Here is a 22384-nt window from a genome sequence, read left to right on the forward strand (position 1 = left end):
GCTGAACAAGCTAAAACAGTATCAGAGCAGGGCAACAAAATAGATGAACTCCAGAAAGCAGTAGAGGGCAGAGAGAATAGAATCAATGAGGCTGAAGACAGAATTAGCAAGATTGAGGATGAATTAGAGACAACTAAAGAAGAAGTAAGAGATCTCAAAAAGAGATTAAGAGATGCTGAAAACAACAACAGAGTCCTATGGGATGACTTCAAAAGAAACAATATATGCATTATTGGCATACCAGAGGAAGAAAGAGAAGGGGAGGAAGAAAGCGTTCTCCAGGCCATAATAGCTGAAAATTTCTCTAGTCTAGACAACACCAAAGACATAAAGATTCAAGAAGCCCAGAGGGTCCCAAACAGAATTAACCCAGACCTAAAGACACCAAGACATGTCATACTTAGATTGGAAAGGAATAAGGATAAAGAAAGGATCCTCAAGGCTGCAAGAGAAAAACAAAGAGTCACCTACAAAGGAAAACCCATAAGATTAGCAGCAGACTTCTCCATACAAACACTACAGGCCAGAAGAGAATGGCAAGATATCTATCGAGTGCTCAATGAGAAAGGCTTTCAGCCAAGAATACTATATCCTGCTAGATTGTCATTCAGACTAGATGGAAGCATCAAAACCTTCTCAGACAAGCAACAGTTGAAGGAAGCAACCATCACCAAGCCTGCCTTGAAAGAAGTTCTGAAAGGTTTCCTATAAACAACCAGACCACCACAAATAGAACACATATCAAAACACTCTAAAACTCTACAAGAATGGCGTTAAAATATCTTCAATCTTTGATATCAATAAATGTGAATGGCCTGAATTCACCTATTAAAAGACACAGAGTAGGAAGATGGATCAGAAAACACAACCCAACAATATGTTGTCTACAGGAAACTCACCTAACGCAACAAGACAAACACAGACTTAAAGTGAAAGGATGGAAAACTATCATTCAAGCCAATGGCCCACAAAAAAGGGCAGGAACAGCTATTCTCATATCTGACATGATAGACTACCCTATGATCCTGCAATTCCTCTCCTGGGGATATATCCTAAGGAACACAACATATCTATCCAAAAAAAATCTGTGTACACATATGTTCTTGGCAGCACAATTTGTAATAGTCAAAACCTGGAAGCAACCCAGGTGTCCAACAACAGATGAGTGGCTGAGCAAGTTGTGGTATATATACACAATGGAATACTACTCAGCTGTAAAAAATGGTGACTTCACCGTTTTCAGCCAATCTTGGATGGACCTTGAAAAAATCATGTTGAGTGAAATAAGTCAGAAACAGAAGGATGAATATAGGATGATCTCACTCTCAGGCCGAAGTTGAAAAACAAGATTAGAAAAGAAAACACAAGTCGAACCTGAAATGGAATTGGAGTATTACACCAAAGTAAAAGACTCTGGGGTGGGTGGGTGGGTGGGTGGGGAGAATACAGGTCCATGAAAAATGATGAATGAAATAGTGGGGGTTGTATTGTTGAATGGGAATCTGGGGAATGTTATGCATGTAAAAAAAAAAAAAAAGAAGTAGAAACGCAAAGCAGAAATTGACTGAGTTTGGAGTATGGCACCAAAGTAAGAAAGCAGAAGTACACTAGAGTTTGCAGTGAGTACCTCCCTAATACTTCCTCTCCACTTTTCCAAGCTTTGGGACCAGGATTGCTCAACAATTTGTTTGGCTTTGTATGTTAACTCTCTTTTCAGTCACCAGGTTCCAGGTGTCATCAGGATGCCGGCCAGACTTCCCTGGATTGAAGACACCACCAATGTGTCCTGGAGCTCAGCTTCCCCAGAGACCCATCCTACTAGGGAAAGAGAGAGGCAGACTGGGAGTATGGACCGACCAGTCAACGCCCATGTTCAGCGGGGAAGCAATTACAGAAGCCAGACCTTCTACCTTCTGCAACCCTCAATGACCCTGGGTCCATGCTCCCAGAGGGATAGAGAATGGGAAAGCTATCGGGGGAGGGGGTGGGATATGGAGATTGGGCGGTGGGAATTGTGTGGAGTTGTACCCCTCCTACCCTATGGTTTTGTTAATTAATCCTTTCTTTAATAAAAAATAAAAAATAAAAAAAATAAAAATAAAAATAAAAAAATAAAAAAAAATAAAATGCTTACAGGTATTGCTCTCCACTCTGAGCCAGACAATTTCCACCTTTTGCAGGGTCAGCATCCAAAAGGACTTACTATTAAGTGTAGCACGATGTTTTGCAAAATAATCTGATACAAAACAATGTCATCATCAAACTTAGAAAAAAAAAAAAAAAACAACTATGTTCCAAATATGCAGTACAAAAATCCGTGATTTGCATCTGGAATAAAACTGACCCAATCAGGCCTGGAAGAACAGAAATTGTTTTTTTGGGAGCTGAGTGGTGGCGCACCGGGTTAGGCGCACATAGCAGGAAGAATATAGTCACTTTCCCAGTATATGAATGAGCTCCATCAAGCATTTACACTCTCGGGAGCCATAGAAGACGATTCTGAAATTGCTTTCTGAGAAAGGATTCAACTTGCTGTCAAAAGTCAGAGCAAAGTTAAATGGTCTTTGTAGGAGCAGGCTCTGAGACTGTTAGACTGCAGGGGAGGTGGAATGAAGGCCAGCCAAGAAGCTTTGGCTATAACAAAATAAAAGTCACAGGAATGGCACAAACTTGCCATGGCTTCGGATCATACTCATTTTGCAAGAAATCTGTGTTATTTATTTGTATTGTGGTTGATCTGTTTCTCTGGATGCTATGACAGAGTTGACGCAAGGCCACCACTCTTAGTAGCAACTGACCTGGGACAGTAAAACTGTGCAGCTCCCCCATGACTCTTTTCATGAGCTGATTGACCTTTTTCATTCTTGAGCTCGCTTCACTTGGAAAGTCGATTTTCGTCAGGCCATCTTCCAGAAGATAAATTCCAACCTACAAAGAATTAAGTTGATATAAAAACTGCTTCGTGAGGCAACCAGGAAGGGCTGGAGAGAGCGAGCTCCCAGAGTAAGACGCACGCCTGGCCACCCAAGTGGCTCCATCATGAGCACCACATGGGACGCCCAGGCACTACGTGAAACTCGGGCCTAGGTTCTGAACAAAAAAGTTGGCTGGGGAAATAGTGAAACAACAGCAAGGTCCCAGGTCCACCAACAATAAAAGGGAGCAAAATTTTCCATTACTGTGTTTTTAAATTTTATTTATTCCCTTTTGTTGCCCTTGTTTTATTGTTGTTGTTAGTTAGGACAGAGAGAAATGGAGAGAGGAGGGGAAGACAGGGGGAGAGAAAGACAGACACCTGCAGACCTGCTTCACCGCCTGTGAAGCGACTCCCCTGCAGGTGGGGAGCTGGGGGCTCAAACCGGGATCCTTAGGCCGGTCCTTGCGCTTTGCACCACGTGCGCTTAACCCACTGCGCCACCGCCCGACCCCCTCCATCACTGTTTTTAAAGGTATCAATGTTATTCTCCCCACAAACACTAGATACGCACTTACCAGGTCTTACATCATCAATAGTTTCAACTTCAGTAATAATAAATTCATTCCAAAAAAAATGCAGCACCTACTATGGGCCATGCATTACTCAAAATGTTAGCGAAAGGCCTCCATAAGCAGAACTGAGTGTAACACAGTACCAGTTCTACCCACCAAGCCTCAAGATTTCCAAGCTCCAGGAGCACCAGGCAAATCCCAGATGCTAGTTCCCCGGACACTTATGATGCACACAACAGTACTCTAAGGCATCATGAGGCTTGGGAACCTCTACTACGACAAAACACTAAAACGCAGAGATAATTATCTTGGTGCAGTAAAGCAACACAGTAAGAACTTCTGCAACTCAAATAAGCAAACTTGAATAATGACACTAGTGTTTAGGAGCTACACAAACTTGGGAGTCGGGCGGTAGCGCAGTGAGTTAAGCACACGTGGCACAAAGAGCAAGGACCGGCATAAGGATCCCGGTTCTAGCCCCCGGCTCCCCACCTGCAGAGGAGTCGCTTCGCAGATGGTGAAGCAGGTCTGCAGGTGTCTCTCTTTCTCTCCCCCTCTCTGTCTTCCCCGCCTCTCTCCATTTCTCTCTGTTCTATCCAACAACGACGAAATCAATAACAACAACAATAAAAAAACAAAACCAAGGAGCTAAACAAACTTGCAAAATACTCTCATTTGCAAATGAGAAAAAAAAAAAAAACCTGAGAGATGTCTACTTGAGGTAGCTTAGATAAGACAATTTAAAAATGTCTTACAGCTAACTCCATAAAGGCAGCTTTCTGTTTGTTCCTTTGCATTATCAGGAAGCTGCTTCCTCAATCACTGAGAAACAGACATTTCTCACTAAAGAGAATCTGCCAGCACGATATACGGCAGAGTTGCAAAGGGGCTATTTCACCGTTACTTTGGTCTATCTTGTGTTCACCTACAGACGACTTACTTTCACAGTGGTAAATCTTCATAAAACTTAGAATCTGAGGAAAAGAAAGATTAAGATGTGGTGCATGGGGAACAACACAGATATACAAATCATGCATTCTTAGCTATTTGTAATTACTGAACCACAATTTTGACTGTCACAATAGAAAATGGTTACTTTTTGTGTTTTCATATGGAAAAGAAGCTGGAATTAGAGCATTCAAATGACTCCCATAAATAGCAGGGCTTGAATTATAAATTTACTCATTCATTTACGTACTTTACTAACCTGTGTGTGTGTGTGTGGGGGGAGAATCCCAGATTCTAGTAAGAAAGATTAAAGGAAGTGTACTGCAGGTGCCAACACAAAAGTGAACATTTACAGCAGACACTGTAGAGAAAGGCAGGTGACATCACTATCACTCAGGGACTCCAAGATGTCCTTAGATGAAGTGAGCTCTGAGATGAGTACTGAAAGAATGACCATGAATTGCCAGCTACAGAGAAGGAATAGCCCAGTCAGGGAATGAAAACGAAAGCAAAGGGGCAGAAGAGAAGCAGGACGCGTGCAGGGACAGATCAGTCTGGAGCTTCTGGGGCAGATGACAAGGCCATTCAAAGGATGAGGTGGGCGGAGACGGGGCCGGGGACACTGATTCTGCAGGTGGAAAAGAATAAGAATAAAGCTCCAGGGGCCGGGCAGGTGGCCGAGCGACAGTGGGGCATTAAGCAAGCCCCCCTGCTCCATCCTGCATTGCTGGTATCTGTCTTCTTTCTACCTCGAGACCCGCCCTGCCTGCAGGGTAACATTAATCCCACCAGTTAAAACCATGCAAACAGTTGCTAAGGAAGTTCTGCCTTCCCAGCATGCCTTTTTCCTTTCTCCACCCCCTTTTCCTAGCCATTTCCCTTTCCAACTTGCCACTTCCGGTTTTATCCTATAAAAAGCCACTTCTGTTTCTGGTTTCTCTCTTTCCATGTCCCGACCTGGAGAAGGGCTGGCATGCAGAGCTGGAGGCGGCCACTGCAGTTTGGCGCCACGTGGCTTAACCCGCTGCACTCACTCCCGACTCGGGGGCTCCCGCATGAGTAAAGATTTGTATTGCTACTGCCACGAGCTTGGTTCCTGGATCATCTCTCTCTCCTGCGCGCCCGGCAGGACACAACTGCTGTGCCGCTGCAGGTGTGGCCGTGTGATGATGCCGTGAAAACGAAAGGAGAACTCCACGGGCTGTGTCAAGGTGCTCTACGGCTCTTTCACCCTAATTGAGTCGCTCTGTGGCCTGGGGAGCAGCTTAGCAGGAGTGCTCACTAACTACGTCAACTGTTGAAGTCGGGAAGCCATGGGCTGTGCTGAACTCCGATGGGTCATATTGAGTGAGGTATGATGCGGACAGGGAGGAGGACAGGAGCACGGCCAGCAGATGATTTCACTTAGAGGTGGCACTTAAGATGTAAGGGCAGACAGGATGGCATTTGTACTAGGTGCACAGATAACACCAAAGCAAAGGACTCCAGGGAGGGGGAGTGGAGTGGGTGTGGAGAGGGTGCTGAGGAGAAAAAAGGAGGGGGAGGAGGAAGGGGAGGATGAAGGGGAGAGCGAAGAGGGGAGGAAGGGAAGAGGAAAGAGGAAGAGGAGGAAGATGGAGGGGGAGAGAAAGAGGAGGGGAGAGGGAAAGGAGGGGAGAGGAAGAGGAGGGAGTGGAGGAGGACGGAGTGGAGGGAGGGGAAAGGAAGAGGGGGAGGAGGGAGAGGACAGAAGAGGAGGGAGGAGGAAGGGAGAGGAAGGCAGGGGGAGGAGGAGGACGGAGGAAGGAGGAAGGAGAGAGGAAGGAGGAGGAGGAGACTGCAGCAGCAGCTGACAAAATGCCCGAGAACGGGGTACCTTGAGGGCACGACTCCCCTCGGGCCGGTGGCACAGCCCTAGCCTCCTCTTGCTCTGCAGCCAGCCCAGATCCTCCAGCAGCTCTGCGCCCACGGAGGGGCTCACGGCAGCGGTGCTGCCCCACTGGCCGCCAGGCTCTTCCCCGGGAAGGGCGACCAGGAGCTGCCCGCTCTCGTCGGAGGGCCGCAGCGTGAAGCTGCTCTGGGACAGGTGGCCGGCGGCGGCGGGGAACTCCAGGGTCAGCTCCCCCAGCAGTGCCCGCCAGGAGGCGCCGGGGTCACGGGGGGAGACCACGACCGTAGGCCTGGGGGGCTGGCGCAGGGCCCCGGCCTCTCCCTGCGCCCGGGGTCTGCAGATGCCCGCCCCCTCCGGACACCTCCTCTTCCCTCGGCCGGGCCCCTCCGTGGGCAGGCGGCCGTCCAGGAGGACGCAGGGGGGAGAGGGGCCCGGGCCCGGGTGGGGCGGCTCACTGTCCGTCCTTCTGTCCTCGTGCATGTGCCAGCTGAGCTGCTGCCGCCTCTCTTCGTCAACCTTCACCGGAGGGGCGTGCTTCCTCCGGCCGCTCATCTTGCAGCTTTCCTGGCGACGAAGGTGAACCTAGAAGAGAAATGCAAAGGCAGGCATTCCAGGAGAGGGTCTCGGTGCCACAGTGTCCCAGCAAGGAGCTGACGACCAACACCATGAGCCGGATGTGTGCAGAGACAACGAAATAAAGCAGATGAGGGCCGGGCGGCAGCCCAGCCGGTGGAGCAGGGATGCGGACAAAGAAGCCATGAAGTAGGAATAGAGCAGATGGAAGTAGGGACCTTAGGGCAGAAGGGACCCAGGAAGTCTATTCAGAGCCTGTCTTTTAGTAATCTTTGCTAGAGTTAGATAGCTAACATAGACTAGAAATATTTCCTGGCAAGATGGTGTCAAGAGTTGAGAATAGGAAATAAATATAGTTGTTTCTAAGTTATACTAAAGCCCAAGAGCTAGAAAAGTGAAAAAAAAAATTTTTTTTTTAAATAAAGTTGAAAGACACTGCATGCAGGAATTACAGGAAGTAATCAAAACAGTTGACAGTGGTGGAGATACATAGCTCAACAGAAGAAAATTGTGTTTGGTCAACTGATCTTAGAAAAAAATCAAAGGAGAAGGTGCAGGTGGCGGTGGACCTGGTGAACACACACAGTACCGTGTACAAGGACCTGGGTTCAAGCCCCCTCCCCACCTGCAGAGGGATGCTGCATAAGCAGTGAGGCAGATATGGAGGTGTCTACTTTTCTCTTCTGGGAGCAGTGAAAGAAGAAAGGAAAGAAGGAAAGAAGGAAGGAAGGAAGGAAGGGAGGGAGGGAGGGAGGGAGGGGAATCAAAGGCAGTCAACAGGGAAAGAATTTGTATTTCAGTGAGGGATCCATATGCAAAAAATAAAACAAAAAAACCCTTGACCTTCAGTTACACTACATACATAAACTTGAACTGAATCATAAGCTGAAGTATAAAAATGTAAAAATTTCTGTAGGAGAGCAAGTAATATTGACTTAGGGACAAAAAGGCTATATAATAAATAAACCTCAGGGGTTGGGCGGTAGCGCAGCAGGTTAAGCGCAGGTGGCACAAAGCGCAGGGACCGGCATAAGGGTCCCAGTTCGAGCCCCGGCTCCCCACCTGCAGGGGAGTCGCTTCACAGGCAGTGAAGCAGGTCTGCAGGTGTCTGTCTTTCTCTCCCCCTCTGTCTTCCCCTCCTCTCTCCATTTCTCTCTGTCCTATCCAACAACAAATGACATCAACAACAACAAGGGAGAGAGACAGAGAAACACCTGGAGCCCTGCTCCACCACTTTTGGACGACCTCCATTTCCTAGAATTTTTTATTACCTTTATTTATTTATTGGATAGACAGCCAGAAATTGAGAGGGTAGGGGGAGACAGAGAGGGAGAGAGACAGAGAGACACCTGCAGCCCTGTTTCACCACTCGCAAGGCTTTCCCCATGCAGGTGGGGACCAGGGGCTAGAACTCGGGTCCTTGTGCCCTGTCACATGTGCGTTCAGCCAGTTGTGCCACCACCCAGCTCCAACTCGAGAAATGTTTTTGTGTTTATACGTGGCAAGACGTCAGAGGAGAATTCTTTCCAAGGTCTTGGTCACGGCCAAAGTGTGGTCGGGGCAGATGGTGCTGCTGACAGCAGTGCCCCTGTGCCCACTGGAGCCCTCCTGGCAAAGCTCAGCCAGGCGAGGGAGGTCGGCTGGTGGGCAGCGGTGGTCACAGCATCGCCGTGGCCGCCAGGGTCCCGCATTGTGGAAAGTGCCCCACCAGAGGCCCAGAGGCCTGGGTCACCACCAAGTCTCCATGGCTGCAGGTTCTCGGTGACCCCTGGTGTGCAGCTCTCCTGCGAGGACTCAAACTTGGGCCAGGGCTTTGGTGAGGAGGCCGGGCTCTGTGAGCCACAGCGGCTGCGAGGTCTCTGGGGATGTTGGGAAATTGAGGATGTGGTTGAGCTTGGCAGGGCCTGACCTGAGGGCCACATCCATCCTGTCAGTCTCTCTCTCTCTCTGCTGAGAGGTCGAGTGAGGATGGAAACGAGGACTCCCCCCTCCCTCCCCTGCAAGGTTTGTCTCGTCTTATCAGACTCCCCGCCTCACAAAGCACCCTGCATTCCTGATACTATGGCCGGCTCCCTTATTATCTACATAATCAGTGCTTTGCCTGAAAGATCCCCACCCATTCCATTCCTCTGATGTATCTTCTTTCTACCCTCGAGACCCTCCCTGCCTGCGGGGTAGTATTAATCCCCCCAGTTAAAACCCTTGCCACAGCTGCTAAGGAAGTTCCTACCTTTTCCAGTTCCCTTTTTGCCTTTCTCCGCCCCTTTCCAAACCGTATCAAGCCATCTCCGTTTCCGACTTGCCACTTCTGGGTCTGACTTTTAAAAGACTGGGCTCTCTGATCAATAAAGGACTGAATCACCTCGCTGTCACCGGCTTGGTTCCTGGGTCATCTCTCTCGCGTCACGGAGTGAGCAGAGCCCAGGCTGGCTCCAGTCATGTTCTCGCCAACCCAGAGAGCACGCGGCCGGGAAGAGGCAGCCCCACACTAGCCTGGCATGGGGAGGTCTCTGGAGGGGTCTCTGGGGGAGCTTTGGTAGTGGCAAAGCAAGGCTGCAGGTGTCTCTGTCTCTCCTCCTGTCTCCCCCTGCAGATGTCTCTGTCTCTCCTCCTGTCTCCCCCTGCAGGTGTCTCTGTCTCTCTCCTCCTGTCTCCCCTGCAGGTGTCTGTCTCTCTCCTCCTGTCTCCCCCTGCAGGTGTCTCTGTCTCTCCTCCTGTCTCCCCTGCAGGTGTCTCTGTCTCTCTCCTCCTGTCTCCCCCTGCAGGTGTCTCTGTCTCTCTCCTCCTGTCTCCCCCTGCAGGTGTCTCTGTCTCTCCTCCTGTCTCCCCCTGCAGGTGTCTCTGTCTCTCTCCTCCTGTCTCCCCCTGCAGGTGTCTCTGTCTCTCCTCCTGTCTCCCCTGCAGGTGTCTCTGTCTCTCCTCCTGTCTCCCCCTGCAGATGTCTCTGTCTCTCCTCCTGTCTTCCCCTGCAGATGTCTCTGTCTCTCCTCCTGTCTTCCCCTGCAGATGTCTCTGTCTCTCCTGTCTCCCCTGCAGGTGTCTCTGTCTCTCCTCCTGTCTCCCCCTGCAGATGTCTCTGTCTCTCCTCCTGTCTTCCCCTGCAGATGTCTCTGTCTCTCCTGTCTCCCCTGCAGGTGTCTCTGTCTCTCCTCCTGTCTCCCCTGCAGGTGTCTCTGTCTCTCCTCCTGTCTCCCCTGCAGATGTCTCTGTCTCTCTTCCTGTCTCCCCCTACAGATGTCTCTGTCTCTCCTCCTTTCTCCCCCTGCAGGTGTCTCTGTCTCTCCTGTCTCCCCTGCAGGTGTCTCTGTCTCTCCTCCTGTCTCCCCTGCAGGTGTCTCTCTCTCCTCCTGTCTCCCCCTGCAGGTGTCTCTGTCTCTCTCCCTCTCTGTCTCCCCCTGCAGGTGTCTCTGTCTCTCCTCCTGTCTCCCCTGCAGATGTCTCTGTCTCTCTTCCTGTCTCCCCTGCAGGTGTCTCTCTCTCCTCCTGTCTCCCCCTGCAGGTGTCTCTGTCTCTCTCCCTCTCTGTCTCCCCCTGCAGGTGTCTCTGTCTCTCCTCCTGTCTCCCCTGCAGGTGTCTCTGTCTCTCCTCCTGTCTCCCCCTGCAGGTGTCTCTGTCTCTCTCCCTCTCTGTCTCCCCCTGCATATGTCTCTGTCTCTCCTCCTATCTCCCCCTGCAGGTGTCTCTGTCTCTCTCCATTGCTGGCTGTCTCTAACCCATAAGTAAATAAAAGTTAACGAAAGAAAAATTTTAAAAAAGGAGATTCTAGGGAGCGAAAGTCATCGAGAAGGGGAACACCTAGCACCTACTTGGCGGCGCTAAGTACTGTGCACCCAGTACTGAGATGCCGATGCTGCTGCCAGAGCAGAAGGTCCTCCCCCACCATGTGTCCTGGAGCTCTGCTTCCCCAGAGCCCTGCCCCACTAGGGACAGAGAGACAGGCTGGGGGTTTGGATCCACCTGTCAACGCCCATGTTCAGCGGGGAAGCAATGACAGAAGCCAGACCTTCCACCTTCTGCTCCCACAATGACCCTGGGTCCATGCTCCCAGAGGGATAGAGAATGGGAAAGCTGTCAGGGGAGGGGGTGGGATACGGAGTTCTGGTGGTGGGAACTGTGTGGGGTTGTGCCCCTCTTATCCTATGGTTTTGCCAGTATATTTTTATTTTATGAATCAATCAACAACAACAGGTAAAACACTGCAAAAAAAAAGAGAGGAAAAAGGGGAAAAAAAGAAAGGGAAAAGGAAGGAAAAAAGAAAAACGGAAAAAAGAAAAAGGGAAAAGAGGAAAAAGAATGGAAAAGAGGGAGTCGCTTCACAGGCGGTGAAGCAGGTCTGCAGGTGTCTGTCTTTCTCTCCCTCTCTCAATTTTCCTCTCCTCTCTCCATTTCTCTCTGTCCTATCCAACAACGACGACAACAACAATAATAACTACAATAATAAAACAACAAGGGCAACAAAAGGGAATAAATAAAATAAAAAATATTAAAAAAAAAAAAAGAATGGAAAAGAAAAAAAGGAAAAAGAGGAAAAGGGGGGGAAAAAAGAAAGAAAAAAGGAAGGAAAAAAGTAAAAAGAAGAAAGGGAAAAGTAGAGAAAAAAATTAAAAAAGGGGGGGGGGAAAGGAAAGAAGGGAAAAAGAAAAGGAAGAAAAAGGGAAAAAAAAAAAAAAAGAAAAACGGGGAGAAAGGGAAAAGGGAAGAAAAGGAAGAAGAAAGGAAGCAACAGGAAAGGAAGGTCCGCCGCCAGAGAGGAAGGGGAGACGGGCAGGGAGGAGACAGACAGACAGACACACAGACGCCTGCAGCCCCGCTTCCCCGCTGCGGGCGGCGGGCCGGGGACTCGAACCCGGGTCGTTGCCGCTAAAGCAGGTGCAGCGCCTGCCGATTGTCAAGTTTCCGCGGCGCTGCGCTGCGCACGGAGCGAGATCGACAGACAGACAGACAGACAGACAGACGGACGGACGGACGGACGCCTGCAGCCCCGCTTCCCCCGTCAGGAAGCTTCCCCGCTGCGGGCGGCGAGCAGGGGGCTCGAACCCCGGTCCTCGCGCTCTGTCTGTCTGTCCGGCGCCGCGGGCCGAGCAGGGAAGCCAGGGACGCGCGGCGCCGACATCCGCTTGGCGCCCTCAGGCCTCCCGCCCCCTCCCGCCGCCCTCGACCTCTGCCCTCTGCCCTCTGCCCCCATGCCTCCCCCCCCCCCCCCCAATAAAACAAAATGAAACAAACGCGCCTACCTACGCCGCTTCTCCGGGCCTTGCAGTCTCTCCGCGCCGAGGCCCGGATCCTCTCCCGCCGCTGCAGAGCCTGGGCCCGCAGCGGCCACCCACCTTCTGCGGCTGTGTGGCGCGGCGCCCCGGCGCCCCAGACACCGCGACTCCCAGATGCCGGCTCCACGCAGGAGCGTGGGGTCACGGGGAACGCGCACCTCCGTTCGCCCCCGGCTCCCTTTCCCTTCCTTGGTGGCTTCAAGAGTTCCTTCTGCGCATGTCCGCCCTGGGCCGTAGTTCTCGCGATAGTCCGAGTTTGTCATTAGCGAACAGGGGATTGGCTGGATTCTCTCCGGAGGCGTGGTCACTTTAAAGAGACCCCGGTGTGGGCGGGGTTCCGCTGGAGAAGTGTGTGTGTGCGGAGTGTGCGTTCTGCGCATGCGCCTGTTTCAAAATGGCTTCTAGAAAGCATTGACTCTTTAGGTTGCTGTCAAAGCTGAAGTCTTTAAAGAAAAGGTAACAATAAAAATAACGTTCCAGGGGCTGGGTGGTGGCACACATGGTTGAGCGCACATCATGTTAACAATGTACAAGGCCGCGGGTTCGAGCCCCTGTCCTCACCTGCAGGGGGAGAGCTTTGCAAGGGCTGAAGCAGTGTTGCAGGTGTCTGTCTTTCTCTCTATCTCCCCCTCCCGTCTCAATGTCTGCCTGTCTCCCCAAAAATAAATAAAGATAACAAATAAATAAATAAAATAAAATGAAAATAACTTGAAGGGACTAAGAGTAAACATTTTACAGTGAGAGAAACAGTAGTGCTGGGATTCTGAAGCTGGCGGCGGTCCACGATCTTCACCATCCACAAGGAGACGAATGCTCATTCTTTTGGAGAGAGGCTTACAGCTCACTTTGCAATGACTTGGAGAGGATTCAGAACCCGTCCGTGTCAACAAGTCCCCTGGGGCCCTGGGTTCCCACACAGACATGATGGACCTAGACCTCGAACAGATCCCTCTCGCCATTGTCACTGGCCATCTCCATCAGAGACAACACAATGGGTCCCTTGTGGGCCCCCCGTAGGACCTTGCCCTCAATGGGGATCAACAGTGGTAGAGAATGTCCCATCCTCCAAAGGGAGGTTGGACGACACACTCGACCTGCTACCTGAGGAAGACGGGTCCTGCAGTGAGTGCGGCCTGGAATGTTCCAGCGGTGAGCACAGAGTGTGAGCCCAGACCTGCAGGGATGCAGAGGTCACACAGGCTCCTGTGCTGAATATGGGCCCCGGGTCAAATTGCTGGGGTTTACAGTCAATGATGTTTATATACACTTTCCCCATCTTTGGGAGCTACTCTCTTCCCTGATTCAGCTTTCTGGTCCTTTTTCCAACTATGACATCATCTCCCCAGACAATAACTTGCACCCACCGGCATATCAGGTGTCAGGCTCAGGCAATAACTTGTAAAGTCATGGGTCCCTCGGAATATACCTAAAATAGACCTACTAGCTTTTTCCAAAACTGAGACCCTCCCCCAAATCTCCATCTGGAATATTCTTGCCTTTAGATTCATGATTAGTCAACAATTTGTTTGGCTTTATATCTTAACTTTTTTTCAGCCACTAGGTTCCAGATGTTACCATGATGCCAACCTGACTTCCCTGGGAAGACAACCCCACCGGTGTGTCTGGGAGCCCTGCTTCCCCAGAGCCAGAAAATATGGTTGATTTTTACCCTTTAACTCAAAGGAAGCTTTCAGCTCCGAAACACCTGTTTACCCTGAAAACACGGAGCGCATCTGCCTACATGGTGCTAATTATTATCCCTCTTCCACAAGTGTAGAATAAGATCAGTTGTTAATAAACCAGTCAGTAAACTTCTGCTTGTTCATAGAATTAAATGGCTTCTTCTCAAAACTATATAAATGAGGTGAAAGTATAGTTTTACTAGCACAAAGATAGAGACTCAGTCCTTCTGAGGTTTCTTTCTTTCTTTTAAGTTTTTATTTATAAAATGGAAACATTGACAAAACCATAGGAGAGGTACAATTCATAGTTGTTTCATAGTTTTATTATAGCCATCTTCCCAACTCAAGTTGTCTTCTTAAGAAATAAATATTATAAACTAACCAGGAAAATGAGGACACTATTCGCGACTGAAACTTGCTTGTCAGAATTGTGCTTTGCAGGCTGCTTTCTCTTGCTATCTCACTGTCTCTTCCCCTCTTAAAAAACTGAATTAGGGGAGTCGGGCGGTAGCGCAGCGGGTTAAGCGCAGGCGGCGCTAAGCACAAGGACCGGCATAAAGATCCTGGTTCGAGTCCTCGGCTCCCCACCCGCAGGCGGTGAAGCAGGTCTGCAGGTGTCTGTCTTTCTCTCCCCCTCTCTGTCTTCCCCTCCTCTCTCCATTTCTCTCTGTCCTATCCAACAACAATGACATCAATAATAACTACAACAACAAAACAACAAGGGCAACAAAAGGAATAAATAAATAAATTTAAAAAATATATTTAAATTAAAAAAAAACTGAATTAGGTGAATCTGGTTGGCACTATCCAAAGGAAGCAAGTGAAAGTCACAAAATCTGGTTTGTGTAAGGACCCTGCAGAGACTTGCGAGGTGGCACAATGAACTAAGGCTTGAGCTCTCCTGCATATGGTCATTAGTTCAACCCCCAGAATCACGTGTGCCAGAGTGATGCTTTGGTTTTCTCTTTCTCACTATAAGTAAATAAATCTAGAAAGATTTAAAAAAGAAAAAAAAGAAATAAATATTATAAATTGTCCTCAAGGAGGAGGACTGGTTGAGAAGTGGAAGAAGCGTTATTACAAATGTAGCTCCTTTTGGTGCCAGAAACGGGAACTGATTTATGTGTAGCACCTTGTGTTTTGCAAGCCCTTTCAAAATGTTGATCTTTCCATCTGTTTTCAAGAATGATAAAATGAGGTATTGAATTTGTTTTTCTACAAAAGAGGAATCTGAGATTCAGAAGGGCAATTTGCCGCAGCTTAGCTTAAACAGGTCCGTAAGATCTGCAACTTCTCTTGACTCCTCTGCCTAAGCTGTTATCTTGATATATATATTTCTATGTTATCTTGTAACTTTGATATATATATATATATATATATATGTATTCAGCTAGTAGAAATAAGCAATTTGAGTGGTCCCGGAGGTGGCGCAGTGGATAAAACATTTGACTCTCAAGTGTGGGGTCCTGAGTTCAAGCCCCGGCAGCACATACACCAGAGTGATGTCTGGTTCTTTCTCTCTCTCCTCCTATCTTTCTCATCAATCAATAAATAAAATCTTAAAAAAATAAATAAGAAATGCTACTAAACTTCCATGGTCGCTATAGAAAAAAGTTAAGGTAAGAGGTGTGTAACTTTGATGACACAAAAGTGTTTATTAACAAGAAGAATCATTCTGGCTCAGTGCTGTCTTTTGAGACTTTTTATTATTATTATTTATTTTCCCTTTTGTTGCCCTTTTTTTTTTTAATTCCCTTTTGTTGCTCTTGTTATTTTATTGTTGTAGTTATTACTGTTGTTATTGATGTCATCATTGTTGGATAGGACAGAGAGAAATGGAGAGAGGAGGGGAAGACAGAGAGGGGGAGAGAAAGATAAACACCTGTAGACCTGCCTTGTGAAGTGACTCCCCTGCAGGTGGGGAGCCGCGGGCTCGAACCAGGATCCTCACGCCAGTCCTTGCGCTTTGCACCTTTTGAGACTTTTATTCCATATTCTGTTTAACTACACCTATTCTTTGGAGGTAAAGTTGATGGCTAAATCGTATGGTTAAAGTTTTCTAATGATGATTCTTTCTCATCATTTCCTCCACTGCCAACTGGACTGCTTTGCCCACTTATAACAAATTTAATATACTAGGATCAAAGTCACTGTTTTGGAATGAAGTACAATGTTCAAAGGTACCACAAAAATGCATGTTGTATGATGGGGAGTAAGAGGAAGAAGTGTAGTCTTGGGGAACTGGTAATGGGTGATCAACTGTGTAGACAGTTCAACAGTGAAGGCAGTCAAGTAAATATTGGAATTGGAGGACTTGGACTTGCTTTGCATTAGCATGATTTCCCATGAGTGGTCATCCCACTTCCGTTTACCTTGTCCATCTCCAAAACTCTCTCCCTTTACACTGTCTGAACTGGAAGACGCTTTGAAGAGGATTAAACCGGGAACGGCTGCTGGCTATGATAACATCACCCCAGAACTCATTCTTAACTTGGGCCCCGCGGCAAAGAAGTGGCTCACTACATTCCTGTCCCACATCTTGGAATCTGAATCTATGCCCAAAATTTGGGGCATCGTGCGAAGATAATAGCAGTTTTGAAACCAAAGAAAGACCCAACACTGGCCGCCAGCTATAGACCAATTTCTCTCCTCTCCGTGTTTTACAAACTCCTTGAGATGCTGCTTCTGTCACATATTTCTCATCTTACAGAGAAATTCCTATCACCTGCCCAAGCTGGTTTCCTCCCAGGAAGATCTACCTGCGAACAAGTCCTGGCCCTCTCAATTTACATTGAAAATGGATTCCAGAAGAATTTAAAGACGGGTGCTGTCTTTGTTGATCTCACAGCAGCCTATGACACGGTCTGGCATCGTGGTCTCCTAGTCAAGATCTCAAGATGCCTGCCTCCATGGGTGGCCAACACTATATCGTTTCTTCTCCAAAACAGAAGATTCCGGGTGTATCTGGGTGACAAGTCTAGCAGATGGAGACTTGTCTCAAGTGGCCTCCCCCAGGGCTCTGTTCTGGCTCCTACGCTATTTAATATTTACATCAATGACCTCCCAGAAACTTCTTCAAGGAAGTTCATCTACGCCGATGGCATCTGCTGTGCAACTCAGGCATCCATGTTCAACATCCTGGAGGAAACACTCTGATATCTGATTACTGTAAAAAGTGGCGACTAATCCCTAGCACTGCAAAAACGGTATCATCTGTTTTCCATCTACACCATGCCTCGGCCTCGCGTGAGCTTAATGTGCAGCTTGGCGATACGAGAATCAGGCATGAAGCCCAGCCAGTCTATCTTGGCATTTCTTTCGATCGCACTCTATCATTTCACGAACATCTCATAAAAACTGCAGCAAAGGTGGGCGCGAGGAATGACATCATTGCAAGACTGGCCAGCTCCTCATGGGGCGCGAGTGCTTCCACACTACGATCATCATCTCTGGCGTTATGCTATTCCACTGCAGAATACTGTGCCCCAGGATGGTTCCGTAGCCCCCATGTCCACTTGGTCGACTCCAAATTATATTCCTCCATGAGGATCATTTCTGGAACCATCCGTTCCACCCTGGTTCCATGGCTGCCAGTTCTTAGCAACATCGCCCCACCAGATATTCGTTGGGATGCGGCATCATCTAAGTTCATTTCCCACGTCTACGCTCGACCGGACCTACCAATATACGCGAATATCTTCGCCCACCCTGTCCAACTGGTCACCCAATCTGGTCCCCTACACCTACAGTGAACTTCTCTGTTCCAGACTCTTGGAAACAGAGTTGGCAGTCAGCTGAGGTAAAGAACAAACACCTCATCACAGACCCCTGCAAGCGTCAACCCAGCTTTGACCTAGCACGTTATGATTGGGCCCTCCTCAGTCGCTATCGGACAGGCCATGGCCGGTGCGCCGCTATGTTCCATCGCTGGGGAGCCAGAGATGACCCGAACTGCCCCTGCGGCTCCAGACAATGACCCACATAGTCAACGACTGCCACCTCTCCAAATTCAAAGGAGGTCTTGAAACTTCACATCAGGCTCAACCTGACGCTGTTGACTGGCTACGGAAGAAAGGCAAACGCTAGAAGAAGAAGAAGCATGAGTAGCATATGTTGGGGCGAGGAAGTGTACCACCTGAATACAAATCCACGTGTTTAGAACTCCACAAGAACTCTGAGTAGATGTCTTAGTGTTCATTGAATTTTTTTCCATGATGATTTGCAGGCTGGATTTATTTCAAAGTTTTATTTTTCCCCCTAATCTACCCTCTTGCAAATGCCACCAGCAAACTGAAAATTCAAATTGTGCATTCTTAGTCTGTGTCTCAGAATTGAAAGCAAAATTTGTTGTGTGTACACAAGAGCATGCTTTTCTGACATAAGTAGAGGAGAATTTACCATCTTTTCTGAGTGTTTCTGATGTTGCTAAAAGCAATGCAAATTAGGTAAAATTTACCTTGCAAATTTTGTAGATGAAGATTCATCTGGTGAATAAAGCAAGATGTGAAATTATAGTCAGTACTTACCATTGGTTCCCACCAGAGGCTGTCTGTACCCTCAAGTCCTAGTTGTTCCTTTGTCCAAAGCCATGTTTTTTCGCCAACTAGTTGTGGTCATTATGTTCCCTGGGCATTAAGAAATCAAATACTGTAAAGGAGTTTATTGACATTTGTGACTAAAGTTAGATACATTCTGCAGTTTTTGGGGGGAAAGGGCTAGTAAAACCACTGGTGTGTCAAGTTAGAGTAGAAAGGGAGCAATGTGACACTTTCAATGAAGATAAAATCTCACGGGAGTTTAGTCTTAGCAGTAGTAACATAAAATTATGCTTGCAAAATGATTTAAAAAAATTCCAATGTTTTCATCCACTAGAAGTGGTGTCATGATTAGAGTTGGACTTAGATGTATTTTATAGGACAATGGCAAAATTAGGTCTGAGTTTCACTTTGCACCTTGTTGAATTCCTAACTGGACACTTAAATAAACTTAAATACCTTAAATATAATGCACTAATATCCTATGATATATAATTATCAGTTACATCGTAGCTTTTAAATATCAGTTATGTCACTACACCCTATTACTTTCATGATGACTATTGTGAAGTTTCATTTTCAAATACCAAATTACCCAGTCATCCCAGATAACTATAGAGAAGTTACTAGAGGTAAAAACAGGAGGAGACAAGAGCAATACAAATTAACCTGTTAATCCCTTGTCTTTGTCTACAAAGTTCCAGAGCGGCAAAATTTCAAGGCGAGAAAAAGAGTGAGCAGGGATTTAGAAAGGAAACCAAGAAGGTTACGCCTTAGAAGGATACAACTGGAAAGCAGGTCTAATAATTTAAGCAGATGAAAGAAAATTTCGCTCGAGGTAGATAGGTTATAATGTAAACAAGTCAGAAATCAGCTATTCGCCGTTTTTTTCCCCCCAATGAACTGCATGTGTTTTGTGATGTCTATTTTTTTTCTAAGTAAGGTTTTGCATTACCTGAAAAATCGAGGTGTACCCCGATTCTTTGCTAAAATCTACCTTGAGGAACCATACACCATAGGTCATGCACTTAGGTTCCTCACAAGGGTCATGATATTGGAATTTCCTCAACAAAACCAACCCAAATGCAGATATTTGGGGATTACTTGGGAAGGTGATATTCAATTTATGACCCAACTGATTCCTGGATGATTAAAAAGCAAGTTTATATAAATCAGACCAGCATTTCCTATTACTACAGTATTATAAGGTGGAAACTCCTTTCTTTCTTTCTTTCTTTCTTTCTTTCTTTCTTTTTTTTTTTTTTTTGCCTCCAGGGTTATTGCTGGGGCTCGGTGCCTGCACCATGAATCCACTGCTCCTGGAGGCTACTTTTTTCCCCTTTGTTGCCCTTGTGGTTTTATTGTTGTTGTGGTTATTATTATTGTTGTTATTGCTGTCATTGTTGTTGGATAGGACAGAAAGAAATGGAGAGAGGAGGGGAGAGAAAAAGATAGACACCTACCGATCTGCTTCACCGCCTGTGAAGTGACGCCCCTGCAGGTGGGGAGTCGGGGGCTGGAACCAGGATCCTTACACTGATATTTGCGGTTTGCGCCATGCACGCTTAACCTGCGGAGCTACCGCCCGACCCCAGGTTACTCATTTCTTACCTTAATTACATCAAGATGACCTGCACAAGAATGAAAGAATATTCCAAGGGCTGGTTGCAAAATGAACAACTATCAAACTCTCCTAAGAGATAACATAGGAAGAAACCTTGACTCAGTCCATGTTTTGTTGTTGTTGTTGTTTGTTTTTGTTACAACACTAAAGAGCTGACACATGAGATGACTGATAAACTGGTCTTCATTAAAGTTAGAAACATGTGTTCTGCAAAAAGAATAGCAAAAGATTTGGAAGACAAGTTACAGACTGTGGAAAATACAAAAGACATGATAAGGAACTATTTTCTAAAATTACAAATTTCTTAAACCTCGACCATTAAAAAGAACACAATGGAAAAGTGGGACAAAGACCTTAACGGACATATCACTACAGAAGAGATGTACGTGAAAAGATCTCTCCCATCATAAGTCATCAGGAAACACGCATTAAAATAGCAACGCGCTCTAGAATGGCCGGAATTCAAACATGGAGAACATCAAATGCTATCGAGGATGTTGAACAGCAAGAATCGATATTCATTGTTTGTGAGGATGCAAAACAGCCCCTTCGGAAGACAGCTGGGCAGTTTCTTATAAAACTAAACAGACCTGGGGCTTGGTGGAAGCCCAGTTCAAGCTCCTACTCCCCACCTGCATGGGGTAAGCGCCACAAGCAGTGAAGCAAGTGACTCCTCTTCCTCCTCCTTTTCCTTCTTCTTTTCCTCCTCTTTCTCTTCTTCTTATCTCTTTCTCTCTGCTTCCCTCTTCTCTCAAATTTCTCTCTTTTTTAGTTAAAGAAAATAAAAGAATGAAAAATGGCTGCCACAGGGAGTAAGTTCATTGTGTAGGCACTGAGCCTCATCAATAATCCTGGTGGCAATTAAAAACAATGACGGGGGGGGGGGGGTCGGGCGGTGGCACAGTGGGTTAAGCGCACGTGGCGCAAAGCGCAGGAACCAGCGTAAAGATCCCGGTTCAAGCCCCCGGCTCCCCACCTGCAGGGGAGTCGCTTCACAGGCGGTGAAGCAGGTCTGCAGGTGTCTGTCTTTCTCTCCCCCTCTCTGTCTTCCCCTCCTCTCTCCATTTCTCTCTGTCCTATCTAACAATGATGACATCAATAACAACAATAATAACTATAACAACAATAAAACAACAAGGGCAACAAAAGGGAAAATAAATATAAAAAAAAAAAAATGACGGGAGTCAGTCTGTAGTGCAGCGGGTTAAGCGCACCTGCCGCGAACCTCAACGACCCGCTGAAGGATCCGGGTTCAAGCCCCCGGTCCCTGCAGGGGAGTCGCCTCACAGGTAGTGAAGCAGGTCTGCAGGTGTCTATCTTTCTCTCCCCCTCTCCGTCTTCCCCTCTTCTCTCCATTTCTCTCTGTCCTATCCAACAACGACAACAACAATAATAACTACAACAATAAAACAAGGGCAACAAAAGAGAATAAATATTTTATAAACAACAACGATAACAACAATGACATAACTAAATATATTCTTCCTATGTGACCCAGACCCACAGGAACTGAAAAGCTAGGTGTACATACATACACACCTTGGAAATGTTATTTATGGCAGCTTTATTCATAATTTCAAAAAACTGGAAATAATCAACATGTCCTTCAGGAAGTTAATGGCTAAATAAACTGGTCCATCAAAATAAAAAAAATACTATATAGTGGTTAAAAGTAATGGAATATCGAATCATAATAAGAAACTTTGGATGCATAAACTAAGTGAAAGTAGAGAGTAGGTGGGGCCGGGCAGTAGAGCAGTGGGTTAAGCACACAAGGCGCGAAGTAGGACCAGCGTAAGGACCCCAGCTCGAGCCCCTGGCTCCCACCTGCAGCTGCGTGGCTTCACAAGCAGTGAAGCAGGTCTGCAGGAGTCTTTCTGTACTTATCTCTGTCTTCTCCTCCTCTCTCAGTTTTTCTCTGCGCTATCCAACAACGACAGCAACAGCAACAACAATAATAACAATAACGATAAACAACAAGGGCAACAAAAGGGAAACAAGTAGCCTCCAGGAGCAGTGGATTTATGGTGTAGGTACAGAGCTCCAGCAATAACCCTGAAGGCAAAAACAAACAAACAAACAAACAAAAAACAGCTGTGCAGTGCTCTGGTAAAAAATGAAAAAGAAAAAGGAAGTCATTGGGCATTGGGTACTGACTGCACTGTATGATTCAAAAGTACACAAATGTGCAAAACTCAAGAACTGGCCGAAGGATCCTGGTTCGAGCCTCCGGCTCCCCACCTGCAGAGGAGTCGCTTCACAGGTGGTGAAGCAGGTCTGCAGGTGTCTATCTTTCCCTCCCATCTCTGTCTTCCCCTCCTCTCTCGATTTCCCTCTATTCTATCCAACAACAATGACAACAGCGACAACAACAATAATAACAACAACGATAAACA

The 22384-nt window shown here is 47.2% G+C and overlaps 1 protein-coding gene across 4 annotated transcripts in view; it reads right to left on the bottom strand.

Annotated features, from left to right (window-relative positions):
* The window catches only part of SHPRH (SNF2 histone linker PHD RING helicase), an 81134-nt gene extending 68808 nt beyond the window's left edge, over window positions 1-12326 (bottom strand). For 3 of the 4 annotated variants that reach the window (XM_060188702.1, XM_060188704.1, XM_060188705.1), the window contains exons 1-3: window positions 12115-12326; window positions 6293-6889; window positions 2799-2928 (exon numbers count right to left, since the gene is read on the bottom strand). In XM_060188702.1, coding sequence (XP_060044685.1) covers window positions 2799-2928; window positions 6293-6859 — 697 coding nt within the window. In that variant the 5' untranslated portion in view covers window positions 6860-6889; window positions 12115-12326. Of the gene's footprint in view, window positions 1-2798; window positions 2929-6292; window positions 6890-8588; window positions 8739-12114 lie in introns of those variants that run through there. The other variant, XM_060188703.1, reaches the window with a different exon arrangement.
* Between the last annotated feature and the right edge of the window lie 10058 nt (window positions 12327-22384).

Source organism: Erinaceus europaeus, chromosome 4, assembly GCF_950295315.1.
Source record: "Erinaceus europaeus chromosome 4, mEriEur2.1, whole genome shotgun sequence".
Classification (NCBI taxonomy): Eukaryota; Metazoa; Chordata; class Mammalia; order Eulipotyphla; family Erinaceidae; genus Erinaceus; species Erinaceus europaeus.